General features: G+C 48.3%; 1 protein-coding gene across 2 annotated transcripts in view; it reads right to left on the bottom strand.

Annotated features, from left to right (window-relative positions):
* SLX9 (SLX9 ribosome biogenesis factor) overlaps positions 1-26,096 on the bottom strand; it is a 59,864-nt gene that overhangs the window by 4,079 nt on the left and 29,689 nt on the right. For both annotated transcript variants that reach the window (XM_074872386.1, XM_074872387.1), the window contains exons 3-4: positions 8,596-8,664; positions 4,384-4,537 (exon numbers count right to left, since the gene is read on the bottom strand). In XM_074872386.1, the coding sequence (XP_074728487.1) occupies positions 4,384-4,537; positions 8,596-8,664 (223 nt within the window). The remainder of the gene's footprint in view (positions 1-4,383; positions 4,538-8,595; positions 8,665-26,096) is intronic.

Raw genomic sequence — 26,096 nt, 5'->3', positions numbered from 1 at the left:
GCACAAGGGGAGAACTGGACTTTAAGGAAAGGAGAAAAAACTTCCGTTCTTCAGGATCACACAGATACAGAAGTAAACAGGAGAAGCAAGTGGGGAAGAGGGTTTGCCTCTGCAGAGCAGCTCTCCTCCGATTCACCCTGGGGCTGAGCCCCAGCACACAGCCCAAGGGGGGAAGAGGGTCTGCCTCCCACCCCTCTGCTGGAGCAGGGCTCGAGGAGGAATCTTTCCTTACTGGTGGGTGCTGGGGGCCAGGGCTTCCCCCGCCTAATCTGACCCTTCAGCTTTCTCAAGGTTAGGAAACATGACAGTCCCTCACTTTCTCTTCAAGACAGCAGGATCTGGTCTCTTGTTGGCAGTGTTAGAGTGATCTCCTCTTCCTATTTCCCTCTCTGACTTGCTACTCTCCATCCTTTTATTCCCATTTTTTCCCATTCTTCCTTTCCTTCTCCTCCCTTGCCCCATATTCCTTCACCCCACTCACTTTCATCATCCCTCTCTGCTCGATCAGCTCCTGCTCCTCTTCCTCATCTCTCCCTCTGCCCATCCTGGCCCATTTTGTTCTTCCTCAGGGGGGATCTTGGTGGACCCAAGCTGCTGAGGGCTGCTCTCACCACTGCCCTGATCACATCTGATTTACCCTCTGCCCAGCACAGTGTGCCCCAGCATCAAAGCTCCCTGCCAACCCGGACAAACCCAAACAGCGTGGATGTATGTCAAGGAGCCTTTGCAGCACAGAGCCTGGCAGAGCAATGCCTGCACGCTGGTCCTGTAACCCTCGAGGTCACCCCGGCACTGCTGGCATTACACAACAGGCCGGAGAGCTCACGAGGAATGGCCATCAGAAAGAGCAAACAAACAGCTACAGGGGTTCGAGCAGCTCTCGTCACACTGCTGTGTCCACTGGTACTGCAGGACACAGAAAGAGCAGGAAGCATCTCTGCTCTCTTCGTGTCCGTTAACTGCTTGGCACAGGAACAATTTCTTGTCCCAGTTTTCCTGGACCGCTCACAGAAGCACAGAGAAATCCCTTCTCAAGTTGGATGGCAACCCCTAGTCACCAGAGCAGGGGCTTGCCAAGCGTGCCCACCAAGTCACCATGGCAGTCCCTTCAAAGATGAGTGGCTCTGCAGAGGGTGACGGTGTTTAAAGGAAAGCCTTCCTCCAGTACTTGCTGGGCCCTATGAGAGCGGGTGCCCCAGGGGCTGTGCCTCTCAGGGCAGCTTCCTCTGCAGCACACACCACAAGGGCACGGCGCTGCTCAGGCTGTGCAAGCCCCCTTTTGCTTCCAGCCACACCGCTATTTTACAGGCCTTGGTGCTTCTGAAGGATTTTCAGTTCCACTCAACAGCTCTGCCCCACTGGTCTGGCAGGTTCAAGAGGCTGCTGCCTGGATTTCCCCCACCAACTCACCAGCACGCTACCTGCTCACTTGGATCATGTTAGTAGCCCTGTTTCATTACACTTCATTGCCTTCATTCATTATAAAACAGAATAAAAACCTCACTGTAATGCTCTCTTACCCAGCAGGAGATCAAATTCCTGGAGAATCTAATCTTTTATTAATAATGCTGACAAATCACTAGAGTATTACCCTTCATTTATGTAATGATTCAAATCCTATAAAAGCCTCCTCTGATTATTTCGAACACTTACGCACATACATCCTCATGAAGTCCAGGAAGCCACAAGCCAGCGCTCTCCATGACAGTACCAAGAGGGACTGCTTTTTGGTTGGCATGTCACAGGCAATCTGGGTGACATCAGTTGATGCCAAGCTCCCACCTCCGCTCTGCCAACTGCAGATGGTACCAGCCAATCCTGAAATTCTCAGCCAGGGCTGGGCTTCTCTACCCTGCTGTGCCACAGCCCTACTGGGCTTTCTAGACACCAGAGCCTTGCAGTCGAAGTAAAAACAGAGCCAGAGGATAAGCTCAGGCTTCCAGAAGGAGGGAAGGGCTGCCACGCTCCCCCAGGAGGTCTGGGTTTGGAGACAGAGGGAGCTGACAGCGCTTCTCTGAGGATGTCAGGCTAGAGATTCATGCAAGACCACCAAACACTTCCACGTGTGCCACACGCTCTCTGCAGAAGAGAAGAGCGATTGCAGCAGCTGGAAGGACCATTTTGGCCCGTGTTCTGCCTTGAAGCAGCCGGCAGCAGATGGCCAGAGAGGGATAAGACCCAGACAAGCATATATAGCCACATCCTCTCCAGTATCTGCAGCTCAGAGACCTCATGCCAGCTGCAGTTTATAGACATGCAGTAACCCTCCAAGGAGCTCTCCCCATTGGATCTGTCAGGTCTCACCTAGACCCACAGGCTTCCCTCAGCGATGACATCCTGCGGCGAGGAGCTGTGAAGAGCAGTGAGCCTCCTGCTTGCACTGAACTGCCTACTCGCTAGCTATGTTTGATGTCCTTTATTTCTCATACTGGAAAAGAAGATGAACTGCTTCCTAACCACGTCACACTTGATTTTATAGCCTATTACATTCCCACACCTCTTTGCCTCTATCTCCTGTCCAGGCTGAGGACTCCCCAGCTCACTTAGTCACTTCTTGTGCAGAAGCTGTGCCAGATCCTCCACTGTCACCCTTGTCAGCCGTCTCTGAGCCTATTCCAGCTCTACTCTATCATTTCAGCTGGTCGAGAATTGCAGGCTGCAGCGACACCGTCTATTTGTACTAGATTATGCAGCCACCTGGGAAAGCAATTCCCAAAGGAAGGACCCTACCTGTCCTCCCTCCACTACATGTACTTTCTGCAAGCCGCTCTCCTGGATAGCAGGAGCTCAGCCACCAAGGGGGCTGGGGGAAAATGACGAGGGGAATGACTCCTGAACACAACCCGGAGTCGGATGCCGCATGTGGTTGCAGCACATCATCACAGAAAGAGGGCAAAGCCATCTATTCAGGCTCAGGCTAAGCCCTGGCCCAGAACTCCATCCAACCAACCCTCGGTGCTCTGCAAGACTTGAAACTCTGCGTGTACTTTTGCTGTTCATTCCCACTGAAAGAGAGGGTAGGCTGACTGAATGGCTGCATAAAGAAAAAAAAAGGAAAAAAATTGCTATTCTAAGAATTAGAAGCCAAGTTAAGGAAGGAAATATTTTCCCATGCCTAGATGCAAGGTTCATAGCTGCTGTTTGTCTGAGGAATGGCTTTCCGGAAGCACAGGGAACTGCCAACTCAGCCATGCTCTGTAGATGGGTGTCCCACCTGGGTCAGAGTTTATTTCTGGGGCATCCAGCAAGTCACAAGAGGGTTTATGGTATCTCCAGCCTTGATCTGCAACCAAAAAAGAGGGTGTTTTGCCAGACAGCCAGCTTCTTGGCCGTTCTCTAATCCAAATGCTTTCTTAGTATGGCCAAAACAAGCTTCTAGTTCCAACCTTTACTGAACAACTGGAGAGGAGGGACAAGTGTTTGTGCAGCACACAGAGCATTTTCATTCTGCACTGGGGGATGCAAAAGCAGCTGCAATGCTGACCGGATAGTCAGGCAGAGCACTGCGTTAAAAAGGAGAAAACATAAGGGCAACCAGAACCCACCCTACGGCTGGCTGGGATGGTTGACACATGGGTGTCAGAGGATCAGAAATAGCCCTTCTATTTCAGGGAACGGAAACACCATCTTTCTGCTCTTGTCCAAAGTCACGTTCCAAGCCAACAGGGTGAACAAAGAGTTTGGCCAGAGCATAAAGCTCTGCTCAAAGGGCTTGAACTGCCTCAGGAGAAAGCCTGGAGGTCTGGAAGAACAGAATGGCAGGCTGCAACATAGCTCATTTGGGAAGGCAGTCAAAAATCCTAGCAGGCAGCACTGTGCTCCGGACCCTGGCTCTCCAGACCCACTCCCCTCTGCCACATCAGAGCTGTGCGAATTTGGACAAGCCACCATCCCAGTCTTTGCCACTTGCAATACAAGAATTTGTCCCCTTTGAATGCTGCAGATATAACCTGCTAGAAGAGAATGAATTTCTCTCATTGAGTCAAACATCATCTGCTGATAGTTATGTTGAGGACTATTTTCATCATAAAAATCACACCTCAAGTGCAGACTCTCAGGTGAGCTCCGCAGCGTTACACTCTGGACACTTGTGTGTCACTCCTGCAACTCCCAGGCCATCTGGTTGCTCCCAGCCTGTCTCATGCCAAGCCTCATCTGAGCAATACAGCTCCCCTCTTAGCTGTGGATTCAGAAGACACATTTAAGCTTTTTTCTCGTGGTGAGCGAAGCATGGAAAGGGGTGCAATGGAGTTGAGAATGAGGTCCTGTTCTCCTGACCATCGTTACTGAGCTTGCATTGCCTGTAACTACAAGTTGAGCTGCAAGGCACTTCATCGTGCAGGAAGAAGGGAAAGACGCAGCCCATCCCTAAATGTCACGTACCTCTTGGGTGGCTTCCTGCCCCTGCCACCTGTGGTCAGGTCGGAGAGCTCAGGTAGGGCTTCCATCAATGGCTGCATGTCTCCCACCACAGGTGTTGCTTTCCGCTTTGCCTCGGCTTTTTGTTTCTGCTTGGCTAGCTTCACGCTTTCTATTTCTGAATCAGAAACAAGACGTTACTGGGGGAAAGGGAAGCGTTTGTAAGAGATAACCCCTGAGCTAGGAAATTCATAGGCTGCTTCACCATCTACAGGAACAACAGGCCAGAAGTGATTTAAACCAGGAAATGACTGAAAATAATGTATCTAATGCATCTGGGTAGTTCCCTCCCTTGCTGTGTTTGCTTATAACTATATACATCTCTACTGACATTTGCAATGAGAAGTGAAATCCCCAGACTGATTTTCTTTGAATTGTTTCCAGCCCTTGCACTGTTCATTGCTCAGAGCAACATGGCACAGGAGTCCTGGGGTGGAAAAAACCACACTGACCTTGCATGGAATTAGGAGAGAGAAACAAGAGGGGAAGGGACAAACCAGGCAGCTCCACATGTGGCATTAAACAGTCACAGCCCTGTCTCTGCTTTGCTGTTGGGACAAAACAATGGACTAGCACAGGCAGAAAAGATGGGACTTCATTTCAGTTGTTTACTGAGTTTGGAGGAAGCCAAGGTCTCACCTTCATGACTCATGGTGGAGCTCAAGCAGTCAGACGCTGGATAAACTGGGTTGTTAGAAAAGCACTGCACCAAGTGGCAGACACAGAGGCAGCTGGGTCTTCCTGGAGACCACGTTTACCAGTGTCCCTGCAGCAGCTCTGAGCAAGGCTGTGGGCACATGAGGCTCTACAAAGGTTAGGGCAGTCTCCCTTCCCAGCCATGGGAGGTGGGCATTGAAAGCTGCAGGCTTCTGCTGCAGTCCTTGAGGCTCCCTGGTGTAGAAATAGGTCCCACAGCTGCCCAAGCCTTACAGAGCCAGCAGCCTCCAGGGCGAGCCCCAGCAGAACACGTTCTCCTCCAGGATAGCCCACAGAAGCCCAGCACTGCTGTAAGCCTCCAGCCGAGCTCCAAGATGCCCCAACCTGTTCCAGAAGTGCCTTGGTGATGCCACCAGAGATGGCTACAGCTCAGCGGGATCCATGAGCTCCTTCTCCTTCTGTTAGGTGATCGCCAGGCCTGGAAACCCACTGTGTTGCCTTGACACCCATGAGGGGTACCAGTGCTTCAGGGTACGTGGTGAAGGACTCCACCTCCTCCACGTGCACCCAGCGAAGGCCACGGCGGAAGAGCAGGTTCTGCTTATTGCCTCGGACAATGAGCGTAGCACAAGGATGAGCCTCAGCGCTGAGCTAGGAACTCCTTGTCTGGACAGGAGAGAGTGCAGTGCTGCAGTGGGGCCAAGCTGGCGACACAGGGAGGCCAACAGCTTCCAATGCAGCACAACCACAGAGCAGGACTAAATTGGTGCAAGTATTTTTGGTGGGAACACGAAAGCAGCCATTCCCACTCTACGGACCGCAGGCAAGATGCCACCAGCAATCCTGTGTCTAATCCCGCTGCCCACATTCAAGAAAGCAGAACTCAAATTCACTGGCTAGCCGCTGGCTCCTTTAATATCTTTGTCTTGTTCACTCCCCAACTCAGCTGAGTCGAAGAGCAACAGTTTTTCATGAACTGCAATCATGCTGTACATGGATGTTTGTGACAAATCTGGATTGTAAACGCTTCTCCTCACAGCAATCCCTGCCAAGAACACAGCTTTCTGTTCTGCATCACTTCTTTTTTTGGTCTGGCTTTATGAAGCTGACTACTTTCAGTGCTTTCATAAACAGTATGTGCTCAAAATTTTCAGACACCTGATTCTGCGCAAACATCCCAAATTCTTTTCCTGTGAAGTCTTGTTTGTCTGAGGAGCCATGCAGTATATGTATTTTCAAATGTGCATACTTCTAATGTCTGAAGCATTACATAATTTTTTTCCCTCTCTAGTCTCTCCTGAGATGATTTATTGGAATGGAAGAAATCTCCAAGTTTTGCGTTTGCACTGCTGGGCTGAACTTTAGTTCCCAGGGTCTTGGCATCCAGTGTCACAAAAGCAGCCCTGGGACAAGAAGAAACAACAAACTCTTGGAAAGGTTTAGAAAAACAGAGATGTAATGATAACAACTTCATCACTCCAAGTTGGGTTCTCTTCTGAGGGGCAAAACCCATGAAGAATTAGCAGAGTTATCTGCATCAGATAAAAATCAATGTGTTTCAGTTGACTGCAGCTCTTTAAGGTCACAATGTTAGAATGCCAAGTTTCATTTAAAAATCTCCATCTCTGGAAATACCAGTTCATCTCGCTCCATCAGCTAGTAATAATAATAAAATCAGTTTCTTTATTGATGTTTATATAGGCTCTTTCCAGCTAATCCATTTTTCCCAGTAACAAGCTGCACACCTGGTACTAACACTTGCTGACTTTTCTTACAGAAATCCCTGGGTACTTGCTACCCTTAGCAAGGCATTTGCTAGGGACTGCTGGTATTTGCCAAGTGGCCACAAGTTTAGCGGGGGAGTCCAGAGAGCCAGCAATTTAGGTACTTCTGTATCTGTAAAGCACTTCTAATACCTAGTATCTTCTAAGACAGATAATCTGGCCTGAAGTTTTCTGTCTTGGTGTTCTCCTCAAAGCAAAGCCTCTGCATTTCATTTGTATTCCCTCAGCTTAGTAATTTCAGAGCCAAGAGAGGAGGAAAGAGGCCACGGCAGGGCCAAAATAACATATGTGATCTTGAGAAAGACTGGTGCTACAAAGGCATATATGCAGGAGGGCAGGGTTAAGGGTGTGTAGGGGTCCTGCTCCTGGGCTTTTCCAAAGCAGCTGACCTTGCCTATGGGAGCAGTGCTGTTACCTAACTGCGGGACTGTGCCCTCTGTTTCTTGCAGAAGACACGAGTCCCATGTATCCCTTTTACTGTGGATTCCGTCATAAAATGCTGCTGAGGACATGCCTTCCTCCATGGCACCTGGTACCAGTCCTGGTATCAGGGGAGGGAAAGCTCAGCTGTGCTCCAGCTGTGCTCCAGCAGTCCCCTCCCCTGTTCCTACAATAGTATCAGACAAGGACAGACATTTAGGAGCACTGAAATTGCAGCAGGAGGCCAGATGTTAGGACTAGCACAACCATCTATGCTTCGTGCCCAGCAGGGACACCAAGGGTTGCAGATGTCAAAGGCACTTGGAAGTTGTTGGTTGGTGATAGGGAGCAGGTTTCCTTCGTGCTCACAGCGTTAAATTATCAGCTTTTTATGTAAGAGAAGAGAGACACCTGCACTGCAACTGGTGAAATCACAGGTTGATGGACCTGAGCTCAGAGCTCAGGAGCAGAGTGAGCCAGAGCATATGGTGTGGCAGAAAGCCACATCCCTCAGCCCCAAACACAGTCTGTCAGCAACTCTGTTGGGCAAGAAGGTGTTAAGGGAAAAGCCTGTCCCAAGAACAGCTCCAGGTGGCAAGAGGAATCCCTCTGCTACAGCGGGTAGCACAGCATCGTCTCTCACTGTGCTGAGATACTTGATGCAAAAATCCAGACACTTTCCACAGGAAACAGAAGCATTTCTGCCATGGGCTGGTTTTGTTTAGCTCAGATTTCACAACCTCAAGAAAGGCCAGCCTGTCTGGTAAGAGGGTTCACTGACCTGGGGCGTGTGGGAAAGAGCAGTAACGCAACCAGCAGCATCCAGAGAGCTTCCTCACTGAAGGGCAGGAAGGCCCACTGCAGGCTTTCACCACAGAGGCTTGGGATTAGCTGGTGGCTCGGTGGGGATCAGCTCCAGGCTGTCCTACCATCCCCACAGCTCCTCAGAGAGGAGGAGCTCCGCTATACAGCCAGTCATATCTGTACCAGAGCTTTAAAAGATAAAGAAACATGCTAAGCCTATATGGGCAGTGTCCTATCTGGGTGAATAAAGGTTTTATGTAGTCACTTACATACACATGGAGGAGGATCAAAAGTAGGTTTGGGGCAATGACTCAATCTCGGTGCTGAACACTGCGAAACAATACCTGGGACTTTTACCCCATGTGCTGAGGAGCAGACGTGAAGGTTTCTGAGAAGCATTCAGCCTCCCCCGGCACTGCCAACGCTGCCACCCACACCCCGTGTACAGAGAGATCCAGCGGAGCCACGCTCTGTGATGCCCATGGAACTGCCGTTTCAGAGAAGTACTTACTCTGTAGCCACCTTTCTTTCCTCAGCTTCATTTTTTCTTTTTTGGAAAGAACCGTTTTTTCTTCTAAACCTAGAGGAGAAGAGAGACATGAGGTGGAACCTGCACACAGATTCAGTGCGGGACACCTTCCCAAGGATAGCAGAATCTGTAATATTTTGTTCAACCCTTGATGCTTTTGAACTTGCTGATAGGTTGGGCAGGCTGCAAGCACGTTGGGGGCTACACTGCACCTCAACTTTTAGCCAAACAAATCAAACCTGGCACACTGTTGGTTAAGAAATAAGAAACGGGCAAGTTTCAGATTTTAGATCAGATCATCAGCACCATAGGCCCTGTTTTCTCAGTCCAGGTAGCTCTTTGAGAAAAGCTTTTTGAGAGACCCTTGCCTCGTGTCCTGCATGAACCTGGCCTGGGAGCTGGGATTTGCTTCTGAAGACTAGCTGCAAATGATGGGAGGACCTACAGGTTCCAGAACCAGGAGCAAAACCCGAGTTTTAATCTGAAAATATGCAGGCCAATAAAGCTAAGAAGAAAGAAAACACGGGCTGCACACATGTGCAAGGGTAGGAAGGGGAATGGCAACCTGACACGGCTATTGGCATCCACCTGCCCAACAGCCTCATCGCCTGCCCAGACAGCACGTGGCAGGCAGGGAAGGACTGAAAAGGGTCCGAAACACCCAGACCCATGGCAGCCCTAAGGAGCAGCCAATTACTAACAGCTTGTAAAAAAGGCTATATACCCAATTCAGTATTTGGAAACCTGCTGTCGATCACTGATATCCAATACCAAGTAAAGTAACGTCACAAATATTTTTACTGCGGATCCACTGCAGACACTGTAAAATTTTATCTTATCTCTGGTGTTTAAAGCAAAATTGACTTTAGCCATCTTTTCTCCTTAAGTGTGCTGGGAATCCTGCTACAGGAATGCCAATGGAGGAACAAGCTCCCCAAAGACCACTCCTCTCACCTTAGGTTATTCTTAAGTCTGGAAAAGAAAAAAATGCCCTTTTTCTCCCCAAAAGAAACAGGAGAAAGGAATGCAATGCAATTCTGAAAACAACTCACTGTGGACAACTTCTCTGAAGCTGTGAATCTTTCAGGATGACTTAAACAAAAGCAGGGTCATAATTTAGTAATTTCAATGCCTTAAGATGAGAACAAGCCTGCTGGGGCTGGTGGGGAGGGTTTCCATAAAGTCAACAACCACCACCATGTTCTGAGTTTCTAGAGGACACAGAGAACAAAGCTGTAGCTTTCACTGCCTCGTGTCCCGGAAAAATATGTTACTGTAGTCAATACACCTAGGAAGCGAGAGGTAAAACCACGCCTAGAAGCCATCCCTTATTTACAAAGCTCAGGGGTGTCTTGGAGAGTTTGTATGTGACTGATGCTGCTATCCATTTTTCCATCTCCTGCATAAAGCACCGATGCCCAGGCACCCTGCTAGGTGGAGGCTGGCAGGACAACCCTGCCGGGACACGGGGCCAAGCAATAGCAGAGACAAACATCTAATAATATTAAGGGCAAATTTCCTTAATCCATTTGCTGTGGTATCAAAGCAGACGCTAAAACAACTAATTGCATGTTCCAGTAGCCAACTCCCAGCTATCCTCATCCCCAGTCACCCCACATTTCTGCAGTTTCAGGCAAAAAAAAGGATGAATCACAAGAGGCCAAAACCGAAATCATGCCCCGATGATCTCTGAAGGGCTGCCTGCACGAGACACCTCTGCCCTGCCTTTCTGGCCGCCCAGCCTGCTTGGATTTCAGCATCAGCAGTGCCAGGGAGATTTGCCCCCTTGTCTAAAAACCCGCTCATCGCTTCACTGGGAAAACAGCGCCCGGCAGGATTTGTTAATGAAAATTAAAAAAAAAAAAAAATTTCAGCCAGCTGGCCAATTCTAGTAATAGCATCAATTCAGACTTTCCCCCCACCCAAACAGCAGTGGAATATTTAAGGAAACACAAAAGCTGCTTTCTTGGCAGCAGCCCAACCTCGCTGCAGGCTGGGGCTGGCGGCCGGCACTCAAGCCGGCCGCTGCAGCTCCCCGGAGGGGTGCAGGGAGAGGAGCCGGGTCCCTCCTTCACCCATCGCCAGCAGCGGCCGGTTGCTGCCCTTTTTCACAGCCTGCTCCCAGGACACCTCCATTTTACGTATCCCTCCCCGCCCCTCAGGAGGTTGTTTTGCTGCTGGAAGGTGCCAAGTTGTGTTTGGCAACTTCCAGTGGCGATGCCGAGTGCCAAAGCCGCTGGAAATCCACTGGAGAACAGCAGAGGCAGAATTTAGCTAGTTAATTAATGACACAGACTGTCCCCAAGGTAGTCTTTTATTTTTATTTAGCTTGCAAGCACCTCCAAGATCAAAGGCAGGCCACAGCTCCAGTTTAATTATTTTTCTGTGAAATCAGAAGGGTTTTGGTCCCGCCCTCCGGCCCATTCCACATGTAATTTAACAACTCTCGCCTTTGAAACCTTGTGCATGGAAGAAAGGTGAGCAAAACCCACTTACATTAGCTCAGGGCAATTTACAGACTGTAAACTTAACAATTATTCCTTTTAGCGAGGATGCGTGTTTTCTTCCCTCTGATCTGCGCAGCACAAAACATCTCAAATATAAACAGATTTAAAAAAAAAAACGGTAGCTTTTTGCCTCCTACATCAAGCGTTTGATACTACTGCTGGCAGTTCTCAGGATCCTGCTTTCAAGGCAAACAAGCAGATATTTTTTCAGGATGGCTTCCTTCATTTCAAAAGGGTTGAGTTTTTTGGGTAAAGGACTCCTTAAACTAAAGAAGACATCAATATATATATGTATCTATATGTCTGCTTTTCATAAAGGACTCCTTAGACTAAAAATACATATATCCTACCTTAAAAGTCCCCACTTTATCCTTTCTCAGAAAGAAGCTGGAGTGGGTTAAAGCCATAACACTACAGGCTTCCCTGAGATCCCACTATTTAAATTTGACTCCACAACCGAGAGGGTGAAAACACAGGCTTCACAGTTCCAGGAAACCACATTACTTCAAGGACTTGGCCATGAGCAGAAATATCAAATAAACCTGTGCCTGTGCGGTGCCACACGAACAAAGGGGGGGCCTTCAGCACCGGGCATCTGCTCCCCACCATGCCAGGCTGCAGTGAAGCATCAAGTCCCTGCTTTGGTATGAACTATTAAAAAATAGCATGTAGTATTAAGCATTATTCCCAGAACTCTGATGATACATAACAGTAAAGCTGTTGCTGCTCGAAACATAATATTTTGGCAAAACAGGGTACTGTATAAATTGAAGTTAAATAACAACAGATGTGTTAATTTTAGCCTCGGTTGTATAACAGCAGCAAAAATGAGTATATGCCTACAGCTGTAGGATGAGTTCACTAAAGAAATTCAGAGTACATCCAAAAGCAGAAGATTGGGTGTGTTTTGGGGTGGGTTTTTTTGTGGTTTGTTTCTTTTTTTAAATTACACAGTGTCACTTGTAAAGTGTCTGATACCCTTTTCCACTGAAAGGGCGTGGGAAATGGCAACGGCAGCCTCGTGGGGCAAACACGACAAGGGTGCAGTGGTGTGACCTAACAGATGCCAGTCCAGAACCACTGAAGGCACTCTTTCTCCTTCAGGAAGAAAGTTGAGGGACAACAGAGGCCAGGCAGAAAGTCAGCCAAGATGTCCTCCAGCAGAGCCGGTGCTCCACAGGAGCCAGCCCGGTGGCTCGCTGCCCTCACCCCACCCAACAGCTCATCTCCCAACCACACGACCTCCAGCTCTGCTCCTCCTCCCAGTAAAGCACCAACACGCAGTCTCTGGGGAGTCTGGGTCACTAGTGGGACCGAGGCTTGGCGGTGGCAAGGACAGAAGCAGGGGGTTGATATCCAAGGTCTTTGCCCCCTTGCTCTTAGAGGAGACCCCGGAGACAGCTTGGGAACCTGCACAGGGTGCACAGAGACCATGGGCGGGGGGAGTGTTCGGGTTTTACCCAGCCCAAGCCCTGCCACCCTGAGCAGGCTCGGGAACCGGTGTTGGAAGAGATGACAGCCCCTGCTGGGACAGGGCAGGTTCCACCACGGATACAGCAATTGCTTTTCATGTTCCAAAACAAGCTACATTATTTTTGTTCACCCTTAATCGTTACACCAGGCCGCAAGCTTTCTTCCTGCCCCTGATGAGGAATGCATCCTATTTAAAGTGGGATTTGCATTCTCAACCCTCCCAGATCCCCTGGTTATTTAAAGCAGAGCCTACTTCCAAGCCCAGCTTCCCATCGGAGACCCGGAGGAGCAGTGCGACTCATGTCCTCGCACCAAGGTCATGCCTCTGTCCAGCCTGGTAAACATCCCCGGGCTCTGAGGAGCTACAGCAAGGGCACGACACCTCCCCCCGCAGAAGAGCCAAGCCTCATCTCTAGTTAGCCGCATAAGCACACAAGTGACATGCTGTCTGAAGCAGGAGCAGTTCCCCTCAGGAGGTGACCGAGAAGTCATAATCTGCACAGTAGTATACGAAAGGCAACTCCAGACACAATGTCTGTCCTCCTAAGTGATGTCTTAAGTGCTGCAGGCACGCTCATCCCCTGCCACAGGTAGAAGTACCTCCTCCTCCTCCTCTGCCTGAGGCCTTTTTCACACTTCAGAAATCTTTGCTCTTCCCACATGCACCCTCTCAGCAGCCCTCCCCAGCACAGAGGTTAACAGTCTCAGATAGGCACATGGAGGATGCTCAAGGTGGCCCAGTGGGTCACTGTCCTTAAAGTCACTCTGCAGCTGGAAGGTGATTTTCATAACCAAGGCACAGAATCACAGAATCACAGAATCATCTAGGTTGGAAGGAACCTTGAAGATCATCTAGTCCAACCGTTAACCTAGCACTGACAGTTCCCAACTACACCATATCCCTAAGTGCTATGTCAACCCGACTCTTGAACACCTCCAGGGATGGGGACTCCACCACCTCCCTGGGCAGCCCATTCCAACACCCAACAACCCCTTCTGCAAAGAAATACTTCCTAATATCTAGTCTAGACCTTCCCTGGAGCAACTTGAGGCCATTCCCTCTTGTCCTATCACTTATTACTTCGTTAAAGAGGCTCATCCCCAGCTTTCTGCAACCTCCTTTCAGGTAGTTGTAGAGGGCGATGAGGTCTCCCCTCAGCCTCCTCTTCTCCAGACTAAACAACCCCAGTTCCCTCAGCTGCTCCTTGTACGACATGTGCTCCAGACCCTGCACCAGAAAGGCAGAAAGAGGTAATCTGTCTTGGGGAACCTAGATTTCTGAACCAACCATGCCACGAGGTCTGCAAAATGCCTTGTGTGAGCCAGGTGCTTGGCATTGCCAGTTCATGGCCCCGAGAGATCCCAGAAACCACCGTTGGCCTCCCACAGGAGAAGCTATAGCTGCCACAAGGAGCTCACCTCATCTGCCAGGTCGCAGGCTCCTCCCTGGAGCTCTTTGCTCTTGGAAAAAAGTCAGCTTATTTCAGGAGTTATCCTCCCCATAAAACACATACAGAGTACCAACATGGTGGGGCCACCCCACCATGACTTCTGTAGCATGCAGCCTTCTTAGGGGGGGAACATCCACAGAAGTAGCACTGGGGGACAGCAGGACAATCATGTGGCCTCTGCTTTATTTTGTTCATGAATTTCCATTAGTGCCTCTCCTCTATTACCTCCATCCTTCTGCGATCACCCTGGAGAGCAGCAAATTAGGTCAGACCCATCACTAGTCCAGGACACTGAAATGGTTTTTTTCACATACATTTTGCTGGTTTTGGAAAGTTTCTCATAAAAAATTGAAAGAAATCGTGTATTTACTATCAGCATGTCCTGCTGAGTCACTGGGTAGGCGGTGAGACTGAAGAGGGAGAATGAAACACAGGATACCAGACAGACAGTGCCACTGTCTGCTACCAGACAGGCCATGCTGCTTCTCCTCTTCCTTACCAGGAAAGCATTATGAGATGCAGCCAGGACCCACAGGAGACAAAGCAGCTGTAGAAGTGTTTGCTGGCACCCACAGGAAGAGGAGGACTTGCTTACAGCAGGCAAAGTGAACCAAGTATTGAACTCAGAAAGCCTGGCTTTAAGCAAAGCCAAGGCGATCAACGGTAACCATTTGACATCTACTAGAGCTCTTGAAACTCTGCATGCAGAAAGTACCCCCTTTTTAAATAGTTTTACTTTTTTAAAATCATTTGTCCTTATTACATTGCAGACACAGTTTTGCCTGAATAACATAGGTGCTACCACTCACCATCCTTTATTCCTGCTGCCTGCACATTTGGCTGTCTGTTCTCTAGGAGTCTTGGATGATTACAGTGAGCAACAGCCAAACCAACCTCCGTGCTCAGCAGACTTGGAGGTACCCTCTTGCTGTTCTTCCACTGAGCACGGAAGCAGTGAATGAAACAGCTCCTCACCTCTTTCTCAACTGCTTCCCTGGTCAGAGAAAAACACCGTTTGGCAAAAGGTGCCACTGCTGAGGATGCTACTGCACCAGTGCAGGAGCTCCACATCATTTGCTAGAAGAAGCATCCCCAGTTGTGTATGCTCACCCACCAGACAGGTCAGCTTGCTGCCTGGATTCAACACGTCTTTGTGAGAAAAGATGCTGGATTACTTTCTACTTACTTCCCTTCATGTCTCTTTCTCCACCCAGGAAAAAACAGTTCTCGGTACTCTCTGAGCTGTAATACTTCAAAAACCACAATGTACATGCAACAAGTGTGTGTACGTTTCTTCCAACAAAAAAGCAAGATGACCTCCAAAAGTATCCAGAAGTTCACAGCACAAGTAGGATTTTCTTATTTGTCAAGGAATGGCATGTCCAAAACAGTTACTTTTTCTTTGCTTCCTCTGGCATATATTTGCTTTCTGTTCAGCCCCATAAACAGTTTAAATACCTGTGATCACAGTGAATTTTAGGCCCAGCAGCTCCCAGCAAGTGCTGCTGCAGCTTCTGCCTTACAAAAGGTCACCCAATCCAAAGAAACAAGAGGCTCGGGCATCGGTGCACACTGGAGACATTCCCAACAGCTCAGTTCATGAGACATCTTTCAGGTTTCATGATGAGCCATCTTGTCCTGCCTGCATACCCTTCTCTGATCGCAGCAAATTACATAGGAAACAGCCATGGAAGATGAGAATTTGCCGTGTGTGTGTGTGAGGCGGAATGAATGGCAAAGCCGTCTTACAATCCAGCTGATCCAAGGAGTTGTAGGTCTGCAGCAGAGCCTTGTTTTTTCCACACCCAGCCAAGAAATCTGACCATCTCCAACCTCCTGCTGTGCTACTGCTAGCAGAGAAACCCCACCCGCCGGCTTCTGAGGGCAACTTCACAGCCCCAGCCACCTCAGAGCAGAGGCTTTCTTTGCTTTCATCGTCCATGTAGAAGCCCAAGAGTCAAGTCTCCAAGAAGTGCAAGATGGTGGAGCTGAGGCCAAATGCTGCTTCAGGCAGCACCAGGGGAGCCCACACCCATAATGCCACCATACATTTCCCTCCCTTGCCGAAGGGAAACAAGTCTGATCTGCTCAAGATATTCCTTAAGAAACAAGAACAAGCGCATCTCTGCCAGCTCTCAGGTTAGAAAGCTGGTGTGCTTGTACGTTGGCACTGAGCATTACCATACGGTAAAGCAGCTTCCTCTGTTGTAATTCAGATACAGGGGACGATGGTGCTATGCAAAGCCCTCAAGACCTGACTCTCAGGGGGAAGGCTCCCCTGGAAGCACGGACAGCCCTCACTTCTCAAAGACATCAGCCTTCCCAAAGTTGTGGCACCCAGCCCTAGTAAAAGTTTTGCAAACAAGCAGCACACAACCCGCCTTGGGAGTACGCCCACTATATCTGCTTCCCCACTCCTGCTGGGAACGAGACCTGGTCTGACAGGATCTGCAGTGTCTCTGTTCCACTGCCAATTCCTTCCCTTGCCCGTGGAAGCCTAGCAAGCCGCTCTTCCTCCTCCTCCTTTCATCCAACACTCACGCTATTTCTGGGAAGTAGCACATAAGCTTGGGGTATGAAGCACTCCACAGCAGCCCATACATTTGCAGCCCAGATCAGCTGTGGTATAAGCTAGGACTGAAAGCAGACTCATCACTATCCTCTTCTCATCTCTGCCACAGACGCTTCTGACCTATCTCTTACTCAAGTTTTGAACCATTTGACATTTCTTCCAATACAACAGAAAAATAAAATTCTGCTCCCTTCAGCAAGAAGGCTGGCACTTGCTCTCTGCAGAGATAGGTTTCCAAAAAAATCCCTAGAGACCTGAGAGTTCAGGTCCTCAGGTGTCACTAGCAGCCAGTCTCAAATGCCATGCTTGGAGCCAAACAAACCCAAAATTAAATAGCCACATCACTTTCCAAATTGTGTGTTGGGGGCGCTTTCCTTATGCAAGCATGACTGACACATGTATCATACCTCTGACATGAAAAGACTACAGAGACAAGGAGGTCAGCTATAGGAAGAAGTAGTGGAGAACACCCTGAGCATTATATCACATGTAAAAGTGTAAAAGGGCAACAGCAAAGATACAAGGGGCTGTGTTCCCATTTATAAGCACTGACAGCAAGGGCAGACTGCACACTGCTGCAAGGTACTTGGAATCCCTCCACTGAGCTGGATGTGGAATCATAATGCTGTTAGTTAAAAGATTCCTGAGCAATTAGCGAGAAAGGTCAAAACCAAACCAAGTGGGTTAGAGTCGACCACGTCCTGAAGGGCTGTGGAGGGTGTGCGCACCCACCGATGGACCTTCCCACCAGCTCAGTGCTGTAGCTCCCCTCCATCGCTATCTTCCTCTTCTCCACCTATCTCCTCTCTCCTGTGTCATATGCTTCCAGATGTGAACAAAGAGCAGCTGACCCGCTGGAGAGCAGCTCTGCAGAAAAGGCCCTCGGGGTCCTGGTGGCCACCAAGTTGAACATGAGCCAGCAATGTGCCCTTGCGGCAAAGACAGCAAATGGTGTCCTGGGGTGCTTTAGGAGGAGTGTTGTCAGCTGGCCAAGGGAGGTGATCCTTCTCTGCTGCTCAGCGCTGGGGAGGCCACAGCTGGGGCGATGGGTCCGCTTCTGGGCTCCCCAGTGCAAGAAAAATATGGACTTACTGGAATGAATCCAGCTAAACACCACTAAGATGATTAAGGGACTAGAGCATCTTTCACTTGAGGAGAGGCTGAGAGAGCTGGAAAAGCAGTGGCTCAGGGGAAATCTTATTAATGTGCATAAATACCTGATGGGAAGGAAGGAGAAGAGGGAGCCAGACTATTCGCAGAGGTGCCCAGTGACAAGAAAAGAGGCAATAGGCACGCATTGAAACACTTGGTTTGGGGATAATTTTAATGTTTTTTTAACTGTGAGGGTAGTCAAACACTGGAACAGGTTGCCCAAAGAAGTTATAGAGCCTCCAGGTCTGCATCCACGGAGATATTCAAAACCTGACTAGACACAGTCCTGGACAACCCGCTGTATCTGACCCTGCTTGAGCAGGCTCCTCCCAACCTTAACAATTTTGTGATTATGTGCAACATCCAAAAAAAAAATTCAGATAGTTTTCGTTGATGCACCTACTTTGAACGCCCCTATAGGGGGGCTATCCTTTAGGAAAGATACTTGCTGTAAAAACAAAACACTTGTGTGGCATGGTGTGGGAAAGCGCTGCAGAAGATTTTTCATCCCTACCCTTGCCTGCTGCTGCTTTCAGCAAAGATCAGTGCCACCAGCAGAGCACACGAGCTCAGCGCAGATCAGCCCTTGACTCCAGCCTCAGCACATGCTGAGCATGCAGGGTAGCAGGGTTTTGCTTTCCAGTTTGTTTTCTGTAAGGCAAGAGCACTAGAAGTAGAGAGTGCTAGAGCTTCCCAGCTGCCCCGACAGGACACGACCCGCCTTCCCGGCTGGCCAGCACGACGTGGACAGATCCATTCCCTTTTGAGCCCACCCTCAGCTTACGTGCAGCGAGGAAAGCGCACAGATCTGTGGCTCCCTTGCCAGAAAAGACGTGTCCTTGCAAAAACAGTATTTGAAAAGTCACCTTGGCAACAGAGTTCCTTCAAGCAGGCATCTGAAGGCAATGACTCACAGGTTTGCCATCGCAACCTGAAAACAAGGTACTGGGGGCACGTGGAGGTGTAGCTCTGAGCTGTCTTTACCTCCTGCAGCAGGTATTTTTAAGGTTCGTACAAAACCATGGACACCACCAAGGCAGACCCACTGAAGTAGAGTCCAGGAAGTCCACACAGCACAGCACAGTCTGGACAGTTGGCAACTCCCCTTCGACAGAACAGAAATTTATATTTTAACAACAAAGAAAGATACATGCGTAAGAAATGTTTGTGTGGATACTGCAGTTTCAATAGAGAGCAGTGGGAAGGATAGAACACAATTTCTACAAAAGCTTAAACAGCAACAAATATCTGGAATGAGATTTATGCTGTGACCAGAAGTGATTCATGTTTGCCAATGGGTAAATTCTCTCCTTAGGGCTTACTAAAGGAGACAGAATACTGAAACATCCCTACGCTTTCTGACAGCACCTTGCAGGCTTGTATTTTAAAGAGATTTTCACCAAAATATCCTTTCTATTCCTGATAATAAGATTACCTTTGACTACATTGTTCTTTGAAAAGTTTGAAAAATCAGCAGTTTGATACCTTCTGCAGTATTACATAGTAAAAGATCTAGATCTGAAAGTGTAATACTATTTGACTTTACCCCGTGCTTGTAATTTCTGCAAAACGCAAGAAAACATTAATTCACCTTCATTTTCTTGTCTTTCAACTGTATATTAGCTAGCAGACAATTAAACGGGTATTCTCTAGGGAAGTTTTCCATTTCCAGCCACTGCTTCCTATAACCTCTCTTGTATTTGTTTTGGTACCTGACATTTGGTACCTATCACTTCATACATGCTCGTTCAGCTCCTTAGAGGAGCCAGCTCTGCTCAGTGTTACCTGTCATTGCATTCCCAACGCACAGATTTAGTGGTGACCCTGCAAACCAGTTACCAATCCTCTTCCCTAGGTTTAACAACAGGCAGATTTCTTCCCACCTGAATTCTCCACTTCAGCCCTTAGTTTCTGAAGAGCTCCTTTAATGGGACTGCAGACAAAAGACTTCTGTTTTACCCAAAATACAGATTTTACTGTTTAGCAGTTTTATATAGTTGAAGCCACCCTACACAGAAAATTTTGTAGCTCCTGCAAGTTGCGCACAAAGGAGGTTTAGACGTAATCGCTGTTTATTCATATTTATGAACACACTTGTATGTTCACCATAGCTGTGTTTTAACCACAGGTATTCTTCCTCAAAATACACAGCAGAGAACCTCATTTTATACTGCATTTCCCTCAAGGTCAAAGCAGTGTCCTGATGGGGTGCTGGGGGAAGGAGAGAGGGCAGACAACAGTAGGGAAGAGAGGGAAAAAATAATTATTTAATGATGCTCAGAGGAACTGCACAAGCACAGAGGGCGAGACTTCGAGTCAGACAGGCAAATATGTCACTGTCAGGTGCCACTGCAGCACTGGCAGCAGACCAGCCACGCACAGAGGGATGTGTGAGATGATACCTAGAACGAGTTGTGGAGTTGTTTTCTGTTCCTCAGGGATTACAGCAGACACTACAATGTGTTACGTGCAGAGCCCCACCTTCCCCCCCACCTTCTCTGGATAATACATTTCACAGATTCGTTGGTTTGTTGTTAGAAGCACTGAGTTTTCCTTGTCCCTCGATCCAGATTTAGCATCTAAAGCCATTTTCCCTCCCTCCACTGGGAAAAACAGGACATGGGAGAGATGCAGACAGACGGTATCATCTGAAATTATTTCTTCCAACTGAAATGGGGAAGGACAGGCAACCGGACCACATTCACTATGTGACTTGGTGAAACAGGCACTTGCAGGAACCTCTGCCTTAATCCATGGACAAGGCAAGAATGCAGCCAGTAGGAAGAGCTGCAGCTGGACCTTTCCTCGGATGGAGATGGAGGAAGAGAGGCGGAAGGAATCCCAGGGCTCAGCCCTTCTGGTATTGCTGAGCAAAGGCCGCATACGCTTTACCTGACAGTAAGAGCTGGGGAAAGAAGAGACGCTAATAAAACAGTTGCACCACTAAATGCTATCTAAAACTGAAGACAAGGATGCCCCTTCAACCATCCCTTTGCATCTACTTCGATGTAAATACATATGAAGGTGCAGAAAGAGATGCTGTTTCCCCGGTAACATGCAGCTTAAGATCCTCGTGCAGGCCAAAAGGACTGCTCTGTCCCTTCTCTGCTGTCCCTTCTCCATCCTGGAGAAGTATGCAGTAAGCCCAGGCTCTCAGAACAGGCTTTGCATGGAAACGTGGCACAAAGTAGCAGCCACAGCACGGGCATCCCTGGGCCATGTGAGTTTGCAGCTAGTCTGTAGAGTTTTCCGTAAAGCAGGCTGCCCTTTGGCTGGCCTCCAAGTGCCATGCTCTTACCACGCAGAAGCACACCATACCTTGCTGTGATTTTTGCTAAAACACTAATGATCTGTGGGAGATGCTTCCTCCATCCCAGGAAAGCCTGCGGATTCCAAATTCAAACTACTTCAGAATTTAAGGATCGATTAACAGAGATTACAAAACTATCTCCACCAAAATCCTTTTGTTTTAATGCTTTTTACTTTGTTTTGAAAAGACACAACATTGGAAAATGAAATTATTTCAGAGCTTTATCCCAACTTTTTTGACTCTTCCTCCCAAACAGTTCAGGGATACAAATGGATTTTTAGGCAGTTTTTCATTAGAAAATGCAAATTAGAAACCACTCTATAAAGAAAAAACAGCCCTAAGACTGTTTCACAGTAACCAAACATCCCGCAGGACCACTCCATCAGATGCCTTCAAACATGGAGAGAGGTTGTTCTACTAGGGCTTTTACACTACTAGGGTAAAAAAATTCTTAAAGTTGTGTGCTTTACAAAGAGTGCAGGATGTAACTGGAAAACACGTACAAAAACAGAGACAGCTTTGTGCAGGCAAACCTCACTCTGACATCGCCTGAGTCAGCAACAGCGTTTCTCCAAAAGGGGAAAATTACACAGCAAACCATTTTATAAATGATATTGCCAATGACAGACCCTCTCACCCTTCTCCAAGCAGCATACAAGCATTGTTTTAATTTATGGCTATTTCCAAGCTTTGAATCTAAATGTCCTCCCAACATTCAAGTCCCACACGACACATCCCAGCTCCGACCACTCCATACAGAGTGGGATGTACCACAGGTACCATGGACTCCAACTCAACAGTCCATCCACTCTATTTTAGGACAATCTGACTTGAGTATTTGAAAATACTTCTTGCAGGTTTGTTCACACTGTCTAGTTTGGCTGAGGCTGGGTCCTCAGTGTCCAAACCAAGATCAGTAACAAGTGGCATCCCTCAGGGGTCCCTACTGGGACTGGTACTGTTCAGTACCTTCATTAATGACATAGTGGGACTGAGTGCACCCTCAGCAGGTTTGTGGATGGCACCAAGCTGAGCGGTGCCGCTGATTCACTTGCGGGAAGGGATGTGCCATCCAGAGGGACCTGGGCAGGCCGGAGGAGTGAGCCCATGTGAACATCATGAAGTTCAACAAAGCCAACTGCCAGGTCCTGCTACACTGCAACTGTGCTAATTTGAACAGCCACATAATTGGCTAGCCCAGTATTTAAATTCCCAAAGCATCTTAAAACCTTCATAATAAAATGGGGTTTAGCTCATCACACCCTGCAGTAACTAAGCAGGAGGGACACAAAGGAGAAAGCTCTGTATCTCCCACCACATTCACTGAGGTCAGGCTACATGATATTTTTATGCTAGTAGTAGCACTGGGGAAGCCAGCAGGCACATACAGTTTCTGGTTAAGCACACAGCTCATACTAAAGGCCACCTCTGACCAGAGGTTTTCAAAGATTTTTGATGGACAGAATCCAATGTGGATTGGTAGCAAGACTTCACAGCAGAGAAATGTTTTTTTCCCATCTGTGCTTCTTAAGCCCTGTATCTACAATGGCTCTCTGTAGGCTCTCTGCAGGTCTAAGGGAGGCGCGGGAGCTGGAGCAGTGGAGACCACCAGGGAGCAAAGAGGACAAGTTGCATTTATTTGCACTGTGATGTGGAGACCTGGCAGAGGAAGGCATCTTCCAGCAAGCAGCTACTCAGCTCCTAAGTTAGGTCAGCTACTGACACTCTGTCTGAGTGAGGGAGATGCTGGCGGTTTCCACCAAGCCCCCAGAAGGCGAGATGTTAACTGGAAGTACTCCAGCCTGACTTCCAACAGACAAGAGGATTTAGCAGTAATCACTGAGGTGGTGTAGGGCTTCTCCTGGAAATTTATGACCAGCAGAGAGTAACGAGCAGAACAGGCAAGAAACAACAGTACCAAGAAAACAGCAATGCCCAGACCACCACTGGCCAAGGGACTCGTAACTCTTAAAAGGCAAAAAGGAAAGCAAACGGCCCACCACTCCCAGGTCTCTCTACGCCCTTCCTCTCAACACATGCACACAATGCTACTTAAGCTGGTAGGTAACAAACGCTACTGGAATGACATACTGCTACACATAATTAATATATTAACTAATTTGACTGCTGAGTGCTCTGTGATCAATACTTAATTATATTTCCAGGCAATACAACGTCAGCCAGAAATTGAACTGGGTAGACAATGCAGATACATAAGTTCCACGTAAAACCAAAACCACCACAAGAACAGCACTAAGTGGGACTTGTACAGGCGTTTCAGCAGCGTGCACAGAGCGGAGAGAACAGATCACATCACAGATGTTTTCACAGTGAAGGAGGAAGAACTGAGCCATGAAGGTCAAGAGAAGAATGTCAAAACTGGCTGAAATGATAGGTTCAAATGACAGGAAGGATGAAGTTCTTGCACAGAGACAAAGGGGGGTGGGGGTAAGCAGGACAGTTAGGGAAGGGGCAGAAACAAGGGCATTAAGGGAAGCTGGACATCCACAAGACACCATTAAGTGTACAGTGAGGTTTGCCTTCTCTTCTCCACAGGGCACATGAGGCACAGATCGGGCAAGTTTTGTCCTCTCCATCAGTGGAGAAGGAATAAGCATTCAGAGGCACAGCAGAAGGCAGAGAAGAGCTGCGAGAGGAAAGGATTCCCCTCACCATTACTTCCTCAGTCTAGTTTGCTAGAAGGGCATCAAGTACTTCACCCCAGCATCTTCTCTTTCAGAAATAACTGTGCTCATGCCAATCAGTGCTTTGCAGAAAAATCTGAACCTATTACTTTTTAAACAGGACAGCTGACCCAAAAGTAACATCCAAGCCTGATCTCTGCATCCCACCATTCCCCATGGCAGCCACTATTCCAAAGGCAACAAGGACTTGAACTTGCCCAAACTAAGAGAAGACTGCCTACAATTTATTCCTGAAGTCCTCCCTGCCTTCCAAGTGTCCAGATATACAAGGACACAAAGGAAGCCTATGTGTGAAACTGAGAGAAATCTTAGGAAAACTCTTGAAGATCCACACAAGTATCCTTCCCAGCTAACAGTTTCCCTGCCTCTCCTTGGGAGATTTGCTAAATTAGCATCTGAAGTGTGCACTGCCTTCCAGTTGTGAGAGCCCAGCTGCAATCTAGCCCTGAAGAAAGGCATTTGCTAGATAGCCCTGACTGAATTAGTTCCTTTAATACTGTCATGGCAAGTAGCTATTTCAGGTCTCCTTTTCAGCAAGGTCGCATGCTCAGGAAGCAGAGAGGATGCTCCATCTGTAGGAAGGACCATCTTGCCACCAAGGTCCAGGGATCTGCATGGCCTCAGGCTCAGTCTGCCAGCCAAGTTCAGAGAACAGCAGCGGAGGTGTGACAAGGAAGCTGAAATGTCACCCCTCTGCTTTCCCACCCCAAAAGACCTTCCAATAAACAGAAATAGTCCTTCAGCATCTATAATAAAACTGGGATTCCACCAAGATAGATATTCCAGAAAAATATGTCAGTTAACAAACAAAAAGACTGAAGTGTAGCCAGCCACTCCTAAAGTATGCGATCCTCAGCCTTTGCTAGACTATGCATCAGAGAAGGAGCCTTGACTTAATTTAATAAACTCTCCATTCAGTAAATCTGCTTTCTTGGCACACTAGCAGCCTCTTCCACTACATGCCTGTACAGGCAATGTTTCCAGCACGCCACTCCAAGGTCTCTGTATGCCAACACCACACCTACTGTTAAAGGGATTGATTGCTCCCATCCATCAGCAAATATCCATGAGCACAGCAAGAGCAGTCACTTCTGCACAAGGGCCGCACATTCACACTAAAAATCAGAATAACTCCCTTCTAATACAAACAGAAAAGAGCTAATTTAAGTCTTCAGCATGGCTTCCCACCCAGGTCCAAGTCTATGAAGAAGAGGGAAGACATATTTCTCAGACTCTGCTGTGATGCTGGCAGGATGCTCAGGGGTGGCTTGGAGAGCTGGGAAGAGGTCTGGAAGGTGCTGACCTGCTCCAGGGAATACTGAATGCAATATTGGATTGCTTGTCTCTAATGGAACTAGAGAAAAAAAATCGATTGTAATCGACTTCTCTGTTAATGACACAGAGACAGGGCTGTTTCCTCTGGAAAGATCGACATGCAGTGTGCAGCAGTATCGATACCAGCAGCATTATCAACACATGACATTTGGAAACTTGGCACGGAGACAACAGCAGGCAGACTTCAGGGAAGAGCAGCTCAGGGTGCAGGCAAACGAGAGCCCAGCTTAGCTTACCCAAGAGTTTGTTGCTGCAACAGCATCAGCCTTCTGCCATGCCTCCCACATGCTCTCCTACCCCAGCTCTGGTGCACCTCCAACAGAAAAACTGAACTCACTTCCACCCAGGTTAGATTTCTGCTAGTTTAGTGAGCTGAACCAAATCAAGTCAGCATCGGGCCAGGAAGACGCATGGTCAGGAGCAGGGGAAGGAGGAAGCACGCCTCATCTTCTGCAGTGGCAGGTTGTTTGATGCAGCTGGACTGATCTTGCAGACTTCAGACCCGAGATCTAAAGCGCCCATCGTCTTTTAGACAGAAGTTAAAATTTATCAGTAGCAACATATCTCTAGACCAACGGTTGTCTTTATTCCAGGCTGACATGACTGAGTACACGAGCACTCCAAGTCCCCCAGATGGGCTCACAAGCAAGGGCAGAGGCAATGTCTGCAGAACTTCTCAGGGCTGGGGGAACAGCGGGGGCTCAAAAGCTTTGGCACTGGTGGTATCTACAGCCTTCTACTTCCTCAGATTACTAGCTTGTTTTTTGTAATAGTTATTAGGCACTGGAAGTTTTAAGTGCCAGCTAAGCATTTTGAGGAAAGTACTGCTACAGTCTCCAGGTTTTCCCTGCTGTCAAAAGATGGGATTCCCCAACCTGGCTACCCTTTTGTTCTGACGTGGTACACCAGCTCATATGCCAAGCTACGTGGGAAAGATCTTGTCACAGTTAGAGGTTCAGCAGTGACAGCACTGACCAA

Source organism: Strix uralensis, chromosome 6 (genome assembly GCF_047716275.1).
Source record: "Strix uralensis isolate ZFMK-TIS-50842 chromosome 6, bStrUra1, whole genome shotgun sequence".
In the NCBI taxonomy this organism is placed as follows: Eukaryota; Metazoa; Chordata; class Aves; order Strigiformes; family Strigidae; genus Strix; species Strix uralensis.
This window is presented reverse-complemented; position numbering and strand designations above follow the sequence as displayed.